At 35.4% G+C, this 12090-nt stretch overlaps 1 protein-coding gene across 2 annotated transcripts; it reads left to right on the top strand.

The window, feature by feature from the left end:
- Positions 1–3992: 3992 nt before the first annotated feature.
- On the top strand, positions 3993–11553 carry LOAG_00201. 2 transcript variants are annotated; one of them, XM_020445366.1, is made up of 18 exons: positions 3993–4094; positions 4464–4533; positions 4781–4955; positions 5062–5242; positions 5611–5795; positions 5912–6069; positions 6198–6326; positions 6418–6496; positions 6845–7058; positions 7458–7574; positions 7787–8010; positions 8226–8410; positions 8565–8772; positions 8881–9001; positions 9162–9359; positions 9609–9851; positions 10011–10204; positions 10518–11553. In XM_020445366.1, the coding sequence occupies exons 1-18, from the start codon at positions 4092–4094 to the stop codon at positions 10654–10656; spliced, it is 2823 nt and encodes a 940-aa protein (XP_020304164.1). In that variant the 5' UTR covers positions 3993–4091; the 3' UTR covers positions 10657–11553. The 2 variants fall into 2 exon arrangements, with proteins under 2 accessions (XP_020304164.1, XP_020306785.1); XM_020445367.1 differs by lacking the exons at positions 3993–4094; positions 4464–4533; positions 4781–4955; positions 5062–5242 and having other exon boundaries at positions 5459–5795.
- Positions 11554–12090: the final 537 nt, after the last annotated feature.

Genomic DNA, 12090 nt, shown 5'->3' on the forward strand with positions numbered 1-12090 from the left:
TCACAGGTGTTTTTATTTGGCTGTTCGAGAATTCTGACCTTTTGTTACATCAGCAGAAGTGATGGAATTGCCTTCCAAGTTATTTGCAGGAATGAATGTCGTCTGAGCAGTATTTGCCATGTCTCAACCAATCGCAGCTAATCTAAAAAGAGCGGAAGACATACATCTACCGACCAATAATCTATGTGCCTGAAGTATGAAATACCATTACACATGCATTGGGCTGTAGTTCGTTTCATAATAGCGTTACTACTCCATATAGTTACTAATCAGCAATCATTGCAGTATAACAGAAGTGAAATGCGGGATTAAGGATGAGCTAATGCGCAATTAAGAGCAAGTGCTACAGCGAGTTTGCCTCGGATAGATGTCATTATTAAAGGCCAATAATTTAATAACACTGTCAGTAGCTCTAGTGTAAATGCAGAAATCGGTAAACTGTGTGACAGGAAGTCCGAGTACGTAGATAATAGCTGTTGTAGAATGTGTTATGATGGATGGTCTTACAGTATCACCGGTGACATGTAAAGAATTCCTTTTTGTTAGTCATCTTATCACTGATTCATTCTTCGAGGTTCGCGAAAGCATGCTCCTGAAGTCAGTCCTTATAGAAAGTAAGAGTTCTAATTAAGAATTATTCTGTAATGCAGGAAATATTCCGCGACTCCATGATTTTCCAGTAAGTTATGAAAATCTGGAGCTGGATTGAAGTCGCTCACTTTCTTAAGTTTGGAAACAGTATATAAGATTAATAGGCGAGGTTTACTCTATTTCGGGACATGAATAATTAGTTGTCGATAGTTTTCAATTAAATTGCGAGTAGCAACAAAGGATTAGTAAATTCCCTTTGTTGAAAATTGATATCGGTGTGGTGTATGTGCGATATGTAGTGGAACTTCAACACATATGTGCTCATTGTTTTACATGTGCACTAACAAAGGCGGTAATTCTTGTAATTTTAGAAGCGTACAAGGTCCTTTCATTCGAGGAGTCCTGAGCAAGAAAATCATTTCAGAAATGTGTTGGTATTGAATTTTTCTTTTTTTTTTGTTGATATTGCTGAGTTCATTGCTACATTAATCAGCTTGTCGGAATAAAGGCTTAATCACCCAATTTTGAGGTTTTATTATTGAAGTGTGAGAAACAAAGAAAACTAGAGAAATCGACAAGAAGAAATAGAACAGAAATAAATAATTCTCAATCATTGTTACGATCAGAAAGAAAACGTCGATAATAGTTGAAGCCAACAGTATGAATGGTTAAACGTTAAACGTACCATGAAGTGTCAAACTACTACGCAGTGTCGCACTGACAATTTGCTAGGCTTTTAATAGAATATTACATGTGAGGTATAAGAAAATATTCGGTAATCAACATCTCAACCTTTCTCGTTATCCTAATTAAGCTGGCACTGGCCCACAGAAAAAGACGATAGTTCTGGAACAGTTCAACGGTTTCAGGGAGATAATTCTGCATCAGTGTTTTGCTCCAAAATTTATTTTCAGCGCAGCGATAGCTCAAGATGAAACTCACTGAAGCCTGGTAATTATTTTTTGAATCGGTACAATAAAATTTGAATAATTCACGGAATCACAAATATGTGACATGGTAAAAGAATATTTGATTGATATGTTCATATGAATCTCCCAGTTTCCAGATTTTGAGAAGCAAAAACTGCCGTGAAAGCATGAAATATTTTTATATTATAAAAATACATCAAATTTTAAAAGCATTTTTGTGTTACAGAAATATCTCAAGCGAATTAAATAAAACCACAAAAAGGGAATTTCTGGTTGGTTGTTCACATTGTAAAATTGTTAGATAGCTGAATTATTACTCAAATGGAAGTATAGTATTTTCATAATTTGAGTTATAAATGTTTGACTCGTTCTTTGCTTGACTCGTTTAACCATACAGGCAGATCTATTTAAACTTTATGTTGGGAACATGTTAATTCTTCCAAACATCTTGTGATTTTAAGGATTCTTGATAATGTAAACATTTGTGCATCAAAGATCTTGCATATTGTTTTTGAACATTTTGCGACTTGATGGCATGTCTCAAATACTGTAAACACCTCTCACTATATAAGAATCAATGAGTAAAGATATATCTATCCATCTAGATACCTATCGGCTCTCCCAAACTGCTCGCAAAACTGTCATTATCTCTCAGTAAATTGTGCTATTGATTCAGGACTACGATTTCAAACAAACAAAACAATTTTCCTGACAAGCAAAGAACAATCTCTCAAAATTTCTACCTATAATATTCGCTTAACAATTTTATAACACCTAAAAAGAATTAGTTTTCCATCAATCATCATTCGACTGCGCTTACAATTAATTCAAAGAGAATATCTTTCGCCACAAAAAGTTCTCTTATTTCATAAGCGTTAAGTAGACGGGGTGTTAGAAAGACAGAGAGAGGAATGTAAACTTGTTTGTATATATCCTTTCCTAGATTTAACAAATTGCAACAGCTACAGCAATTTCATTTTTCCACAGTGCTGAAATTTCTGCAAATTAACCGAATTATTTGAAAGTTATCAACAATGTATATCCACTAATTTACATAGCATTCGAAACATCGGTCTTATTGTAAAGATCTTGCTAATACGATAACCAAACCTATGTGCAATGTTTGGAATGTTGTAAAGATATTCCAGTTTAATAACCAAGCTTAATGGTTAAAATGTTGTAAAATAACTCCCACTATAAAAAAGTTAGTATCATTCACAAGACAGCCATTCACTGAATTAACTCGATTAGTAGTGCTCAATTTGGTTCAACTCAGTACTGCCATCTATACCTTATCAAATTCTCACTAAATTATTCAGTCAAATTTCTGCCAAATTTTCCTTATGAGCGACAACAAAGAACAACCTACCGATCGACTCCGTCTGTGATATTCTTAGTATTTCCCCCTCATACGAAAAATAAATCTTCCACCAATCAATAAAAGCATTATCGCAACTATCCATCTGTGTCAATCACCTTCTACGACAATATTTTTCATTTGTCGGTTGCGAACCTTTGATTCCTGATAGACATCCTGGACTCGTAGCATCGAAACGATTGTCGTGGGAGTCTTTTGACGGTTGGCACATTCAAATAGTTATGATGAAGATTTCACTGAATGACGGAGGATTTATTCTTTCTATAAGTCATAAGACAATTATCAGAAAATATCACGGGTACAGCTGATCATTGAATTGTTCTTTGTTATCGCCCGCAGGGAAAATTTGGTGGGACTCTGCTTACGGTTGCAAGTTAGCAAAGATTTGATTGAGCACTGAGTGAACCGAGTCGAAACGGATCGTTAATTGAGTGATCCCTTATATAAAAGTCCCTTTATGTCGTGGGAGTCTGTTTACGACATTTCAATTAGAGTTCTCCTTTTGTATAGTGGGAGTTTGTTTACAATATTGAATATAAGCTTGGTTATCAAGCTGGAAGACGTTTACAACAAAGAGCAATGCATCAGTCAATTAGCTTAAACAACTGGTTAGCATAAGAGATTCAGCGGTTGTTAATCGATTCAAAAAACGAACGATTGGTGTAACGGTGCTAAAGAAGGACAAAGGGGGCTAGTTTGCAGTATTTTAATCATTGAATATAGTTATCAGACCGGAAAGTTAGATAAATGATTACCTTAGGTACCGAAACATTTACTTTATTTTAATCTTTGTATGATGAGTCATTGAGAAGTATTCTGAATAAAATAACTTTAATATTAAAACCAGATATTTCTGTGATACAAAAATACTTTATTTCGACATATTTCTATATTATAAAAATATTTCGATCATCCCGAACTTAAGCGATAGCTCTTCCTTGTCAGAGTTTTCCTTTCCCTTGTTTACCTACAATGATTATGTGCAAATATATAGGATGACTTTATGTAGGAGTGCTCAGAAGAGACTACACAGAAGAGACCGTACATCTTTTTTCAGAATGCACGTCATCATAGGAAGTGGTTGCGCATTCAATGCGCTTTATACATTGTTGCTGCACAGATGGTGGATGGTTGGGTGTGTATATCGTTGTTAGGTTGGGGTATTTGCCTAGACCTCTCTGCATAATCTCATCATGGTTAATGGATACTTATGGAACTTTAATATTATTACTGATTTAGCTTAGAATTTACCCTAGGCCTTTTGCTTGCTTTTAGACGGTCGATTCATGACTGTCGTTGCTGTTGTACTTTTTCCTTATATTCTTTAATTGTCTTTCTGTAGCACTTAACGGAGTTAACTATCTCATTTAATGGGATTAATTGCAAGTCACTATTGTTTGTTTTGCACTTTTTTAATTAACTTTGTGAAGAGTTTGAATGGAATCACATTGAAGGTCTATCATAAAATATGCTCAGGTTGAAGTTATTAAAGATAAGATGGAGTGTGACATGAAATTTATAGGATACTCCGTGGTTTGGTATATTCATTTGATTCGTTCTTGCAGAAAATGGATGTAACTGAGATTAATGGGAACAGAAATATGATGGGAGAAATGGCCGATGTTACTATGCCAGGCATGTGGTTCCATCACTTATTTATTGGAAGTTCCAATTACAGAAGTAGTTGTTTCTCATCATCAAGGAGCATATTCTTCTCTTTTTAGTGACAAATAACTTAACTGTTTTTATGGTTGTTCGATGGGTCGGAGAAATCATTTTTCTCTTACTTTATTTTTGAATATCTGTTTTCAATCTTTAAGTATTTATGTATGACTTCATTTGATTAATATGGCGGTTGTTAGAAACGTGCAATACATTTTAGCGAAACCTCATCAGTCATATCGCTATAGTCATGCTAACAGATTTCGCGTTTGCATCAACGGTTACGAATTGGACATGTCGAAAGCAATTGAAAAAGTATATAAGTTTGAGCTGAAAATCTGTGGCATAAGAAGTGATGAAAAAGAAAAGGAACTTCACCGTGGTCCAAAAAATGAGTACGCTTTTTGTTTATCAGTGTTCATACTCATTGTTTAATTTTAATTTCAACTCACGCTTATCGTTTTTCATCCATTCAGTAATATCTTATTCACTTTATTTCAGTGTAGCTATTGCTCTTCGCCACAGAGTTCTTTGGTCTATTTATCAGCAGATGCTAAAAGACCATGAAGATTTCTTCGGTAGCGATTTGAGAAAGTATTTTTATGACTGCGGAGTCAATTTCTATTCTGTTAATAAACTTTTTGACCGTTCCGAAGGCGGAAAGATATTCAAGATAAGCGTCGTATGTTTTTTTTTTGCCATGTAACTGTTAGTTTTCTGCATGCTTTCTAATCAAAGCAAGTTTTTTTGGAATTACTTTTAACACTGATATTCCCTGACTTTGTAATCTTATACTTATTCCAAAAGCTGTAAAAATAGATACCGAGCATTGGTGCATCGTTAGATCTTAACAATCTGACTGTTTGAGAAATTTTTCCTGATTTAATTTATTTCGAAAGTTCTGTGCAATCGGCGTCCACAAATCTTCCACTTCTTTCGTTCATTTGTACTCAGTTAAACGGATTTTTCTCCTGCTTTGGTGTAATGTTCTTTCATTTTTAAATGCCGGCGCGAAGAGATTTTTGCAGTTGAAATAGTTTTATTTCAAAGGAATCGTTGTTCCCGGAAACAAGAAACTTCTTAAGTAAACGAATTACTGGGCTGGTTGCCCGTTTGTTACCATGTGAAGAAATCAGCTTGCATCAGACTACAGCCATTTCTGCAAATTTATATGCTCGAGAGCGATCACTTCAGCAATTTTTGGAAATAGCTACTTCACAAATGATGTTTAATGAGTATGTTGATTTCTCTCCTTATTTCTTTAAAGTCTCTCAGTCTGTGCAAAGTTAATTCCAAATAAAAAATATTACAAAGGTTTCCTTTCTTTCCTTTAAAAACTTCATGCTTTCAGACAGAGTCATTTGATTTTTCGCAATAAGGCATATGATCGTCCTAGTGAACATGATATTGGAGTTAATGGTGGCAAAGTTTTGACCGCAGGCTTGGAAAAGAACGTACGCTTTGTTGGTAGCTCGTGGGAGCAAGCGGTGCCTATCGTGCAAATTGACGGTAAAATTTTGTCAAGTGAAAGGAATTTTTTTTCTACTCTATTTGAGCTCAAACAGTTTTATAGTTTTATAGCACGAACGAATACTAAATAAATTTTTGTTACTTCTTGTATCCTTTAAATTTTTTAGCAAAAAAAGCAGCGTTTTTCAAAAAGCAACCCTTGGTAGAACTCGTTGGTACGTTGTGCAATCGAGCACATCCGAAAATGCTTATGGAAGATGCTAGGTTGAGGGCTCGAGTTGCACGGCAATTGAAGGGTATTTTTAATGGCATGTTTAGTTTCTTTTTTTTCTCTGGATATTAAGTTCTGTTATCAAGACTTGGATTTGCAAACAGTTACAATTTTAGATCTTGTCGTGCGTACAACACATTTGGAAACTCAACGACTTTTTTGTGTTTTTGGAATGACAGCTGAAACTGCAGACAAGTATATCATGTTGTCGTTATTTTGTTTAATTTATTAAGATTCATTTTGTCTTTGCTTTGGTCTTTATTCGATTGACAGTTACTTGGTATTTTTGGTTGCAGAGCTCTAAAATGAAGGCCGAGTCTTCTTGAAGTAACTGTTTCATTAATTTCTGGAATTCTGCAAGATTTTCGAACACTGAAAAACCTTACAGAATTTCAGAAAAAATTCCTGAAATTCTGTTTTTTTTTTTTAAATTGATGTGGGGGATATACTTTTCACGAATTAATAAGAATATGTGTTTATAGATTCTGAAGGCCTGTTGTTTATAACCTCCTGTTGTTTATAACCTCTTTTTACACATTTTAGATTAGTGATCCCAGTCAGCAATCAGGATATGACTGTAGCCAACTACATGTTGTATAAGTACCAGCGGCGATTGCGCTATCCAGGTCTGCCGTGTATAATTGAACGACGTGTCGGTGGCAAAGACAAACGTCCGCACAACAGTTTTCATCCAATGGAGTTCCTCGAAGTTGTTGGTGGACAGCGTGTTGACACCAAAAAACAGACGCCGGAATTAGTGGGTACTTCTTTTTAAATTGATGTAGGGACATACTTTGTAGACCTGTTTCACTTTTTAACTTTCAGATACAGGCGTAGATGCTTTTATTGTAAACTATCTTATACCTTGTTCTAATTACCTCTCTTATTCTGAGATCTGACTTTTAGGTGACTTTTATGAAGTATTCAAGATGATGATCCTTTTCGACCGGACGTTTTTTTATATACTAAGAATTTAACATTATTTGTTTTTACTGTTGATCTTTGTGGAATATCATAGCGTTGGATTTTTTGCGTGGTCCATAGTTAGACTTTTTAAAATGCATTGTGTTGAAATCTCGAAATATAGACATTTTTTGTATAATGCTGGTAAGCTAATCAATCACTTTTTACGTCGTCACATTTTGATTATTTCCAGGTTGACGACCTCATCCAAAATTGTCGCCTTCTACCCATGAACTTAAAAAATGAAAATGAACGTCGACGTTGTCAAGCGCAAATTGTTGATGAAAATCCGTATCTCCGTAGCTTACAGGTTTGATTCATTATTTAGAGAAGGAAAGTTAGTGTTGTTATTTTTATTTTCTCTCACAATTTTAAATTTTATTATTGAGAAACATATATATTGGCGGATATCTAAGTGCAGATATCACCTTCGTTTTCCATTTAGATCAGTAGCCGATGATTTTGCATAATAAATTTACAGGCTTAATAGTTTTTTATTACTGTTTAAGCTTGTCCTTGCAGATCCATATCATTAGTACTCCGCGCGTAGGCGATGCTGTTATGCATTTCCCTCCAGCAATTGTTTATAGAAATGGCAAAGTTGAACCAAGTCCAAATGGTGATCTTGATTGGCGTCTTTCAGTCCCTCGTGGCATGCAGAACAAAATTTTTTTCAAACCTGCTACTGCGCCTCGTCGTTGGGTTGTTTTTATGTTCCACAATGCTGTAGACCAACAATCCGCAGAGTTAGTCTTCAGTTTTTTAACGTGATTTTTTTAATTGAGGGCAGTAAATAATTTAGGAAAGCTTAATGAAAAGGATTGCTCTGGGATTTTAAATTCATTGAGAAAAGCGGATTATTTTTGTAGCTTAAGCTTTTTAGGTTTCTCGGTGTTTTTAAAGACAAGTTTTTTTTTCTTTTTTTTTTTTTTAAAGAAAATCCAAATCTTTGATATTCCAGTCGCTTCATTGCTGCATTTGTCAATCGTTCTCGTGACCATGGTATACAAATGCCTAATCCATCACGTTCAGAAGAGTATGACCGCACCGACATGAATTTCCTCATTGAGAAGATTGAATTTATGCGTAGGAATGGAGTTGAGTATATTTTGTTCATCACACGAGACAGATATGACCCTGTGCATGGTAAATTAATTTCTTTTCTTTCTGGCATTCCAGCTTACTGACTGTCAAAAAAGTTGCAATTTTATTGTTTCCGGCGCTGTAACATATCAGGAATAAGGTTAATAGTGGAACTGTGCTAGTTTCTAGTTTTGTCAGTTCATTATCAAATTTTTAGATACAATGAAACTGACCGAAATCAAATGCGGTGTTGTAACGCAGCATGTTCGTTCTAATACACTCTTCAAAGCAATCAGCAACCGTGGTGCTGAGATGACACTGGACAACTTGGTCATGAAAATGAACTTGAAGCTTGGTGGTATAACTCATGCTCTCACCGCATCTACTGCTTTCCTGAGCAAAAATCGTCTTACCAGCAACGTCATGTTTGTTCCTTCAACACGAATTTTCGTTTTGAAACTGACTAAACTTGATTTGACATTCTCGACTAAGAGCATATTAGATATGGTTTAACAGTGTACAATTTCTTATAGGGATAAGGAGTGGCTACGACATTCCAGAATGTTTTTCGGCCTCGACATGTCACATGCAGCACCCCAATCATTGTATGAGCGACAGGCTCAGATCCCGCCTAGCGAACCAACTATCGTTGCTGTAAGACTGTGCTCTTTTACTTTAAGTTTGTTCCGGAAATTTTAATTGTCTTTACACTTGATTAATCAAGTCACTGTTGGATTGCATAGATATTTGTCGGTTTCTATCCGTTACACAAAAAAAAATAATAATTGGCATAGATTATTCCATGGTTTTTCAGATGACTTACTCATGTGGCGAACCATTTACAATGCACGGTGAATATTGGATGCAAGAACCGCGCCTTCATATTGTCAATTTCTTGAAGGAGCATGTCGAGAAAGCAGTCAGGTTGTTCAGGGATACGTCGAAGGCGAAACGCTTGCCCGAACACGTCGTTGTGTTTCGTAGCGGTGTTTCGGAGGGAGAGTACGCGAAGGTCAGAGTTGTAAAAATAATTACAGTTTTTGAAATAACGTATGAGCAAACTTTTGGGATTTGGTATGATTTTCATTCATTCAAGCGAAGAAAGGGATACTATGGAATTTCTGCAATTGTCCTTTAGCAATGGGTTTGTTTTTTTCTTGTTTTTTTTACGAGTCAATTTATAGATTGGGGATAAAACTTGTGTTCCAACATTCTATATTTATGTTTTCGCATATCTGTTTGTTAATGAGATTTATTGCAGATCATAAATGAAGAGGGGAAACAGTTTCGTGAAGCCTTTGTCGCAGCAGCTGAAGGTCGTACGGAACGTATTCGTCTCACAATTGTTGTTATGCAGGCACATTCAAATTATCGTATTTATCCGGAAAATATCCAACAGGGAAGTGCTTCTCAGCAAAATGTCCCACCCGGCACGATTGTAGATGTAGATATTGTTCATCCAACTCAAACGGAATTCATTTTTGTTGCTCACAAATCTGTCATGGTTTGTAAATTTTCAATATTTCTATCAGAAATAGTGATCTTAATATGTTACTGTCTGTGAGAATTATTGGCTTTATTAAAGGTTTACATGTTGGCTTGGTCACTGAACTTTAGCTCTTTAGTAATTAACTGAGGAATGAGATTTGTCTTTACTCTGCAGGGTACTGCACGTCCTGTACGTGCGACGGTTTTGATCGATGACGAACCTCGTATGTCAATGGACGAGTTAGAGGGTATGACAAATGCCCTTTGCTATGCCCATGGCATTGTCACTTCACCGATATCTCTACCGGCGCATCTTTATGCTGCTGCTGATCTCGCCAAAAGAGGACGCAATAATTTCAAGACTGAGCAGTAAGCATAACTTTATATTTTACACTTGAGTCGCCTTCAAGTTTTGACTTGGTGTATCCTGTAAGTTATGTAGGATCTCCTACATGTCCATAAGTGGTAAAATTATAGCAAGATATGAACTAATACTTGTTAGCGATCAATATCGTATGGGTGTTCCAATCTTCTAATTGTAAAAAATGCTGTTCAAAAGGTTGGTACATATCAGATTTCAAAGAATAATTTTTTAAAAATGTTCAATTTTTAAATCACATACGTGCACAGTGCGGCTTGAGAAGCTTCGGTTACAGTAGCGGTTTTAATTATGTTTTAACAGAAATGCTACCGATGATAATGGTTCAGTATCGAGCAGCAGTGATGGAAGAGGTCATTTTACAAATGATGGCTCGGAAGATTATTTCCCATTGATGTCTGCAGAACTTGCCAATAAGCTGAAATATAAGTTTTGGGCTTAAAATAAGCAGCAGGTTTTTAATAAGATTGTTGCGCTGTCAGTTGTTGAAATTATCTCGTTACTTTTTTCTGAAATGGATATGCTTTGATTGCCTAAAGCGGCGTAAATAAGCTGTAGTTTTTCTTTCAGATCCTTAAATTTCATAGTTTTCACTTCTTGTTTTATAATCACATTTCTGGTCTTATTTTCTGCTATCGGCAACCTAACCGAAGTATCGTTTAAAGGGGTGCATTTGACAAGATCTCTTTTCATTTTGAAATATATGCATCATGCACGAAGCTTTAGTTGTGCATCTAGTTATTCTGTACAGGAGGCTGAAAATTGTACTTCTATCATCTCGAAGAAGTTTCACTCACTTTTTGCAATGACCATGCAATCTCTTTCGGTTTTTCCAATTGAATAATTCTTCTTAGATAAGGAATTTTCTCAGTGTTTCCATTCCATGTTTGATTGTTTTTTTCTCCTTTTAAATTTAGTAAAGCTTAAAATGTTTTAGTTTCTGATTAAATAGGGAAAGTTTTTCTACTGAACGATCTCGATTGTTGACAGTCGTGTCTCATTGCCTTATCTCCTTTGACGATATTTGTGTAACGTTTTTGTCATCGGTATGTTGTGCAGTACGTACTGTTGACTTTTTATCTCTTCTAAAATTACCTTAGCTTCATGTTTCTAAACTGTTCTTTTTAATTCTGCGTTGAACTAAAGTAAATTTCCAGTTTGTTAAGTGCGCATTCTATTTACCATCACATCCTGTTGTGCTAAAAAGCAATATATAACTTATGGGTAATCTCGATATTGTTAAGAAATGAGTAATAGCACACTTCCGTCACCGCTTTATGGTAGTTATGGTTTTTAGTTACTGGGGGTTTGCGTACTGTCGTCGAGATGGAAAGAAAAGTCAAATAAATACGAATTCTACATGAACCGATAGGACAGCGCTGTATGTTCAATGCTTATCAATAATGCATCTGAAATCTCTTCCGAAGAATGTTATATCTTTGTGTTATTGGGTTGTTTCACTTGTAAGTGTAAATTATGCTAGTTTATTTGTAATGCTGTACAAAAAGATGACTTCAGATTTGTTGCATTGTTTTTGCACAGCTATCAATTTGCTGAGTGGCAAAATAACATGGTAAATTTCTGCTCGTCTTTTCTGTAATTCTGAATGATGTGATTCCATTAAATAAGCTGAAGGGATCCTTCCAAATTCAACCCAGAGATTCCGTATATTTATCGAGAGATCTCTCATTAACTCATTTCCTTTACATCTAAACAAACGAGATAAAATTTCCGACGAAGATGTCAAATTGTACACATATGACGTGACTGTAAACTACAACACACAAAAACAATATTTTCTGCTTTCCAGAAGCCGAAGAACAGGTAAAAAGTAACTAATATCGAAGTTGCTACTGACACTTCTGAAAACCTTCAC

The sequence above is a fragment of the Loa loa genome, assembly GCF_000183805.2.
Source record: "Loa loa unplaced genomic scaffold supercont3.33, whole genome shotgun sequence".
Lineage (NCBI taxonomy): Eukaryota > Metazoa > Nematoda > Chromadorea > Rhabditida > Onchocercidae > Loa > Loa loa.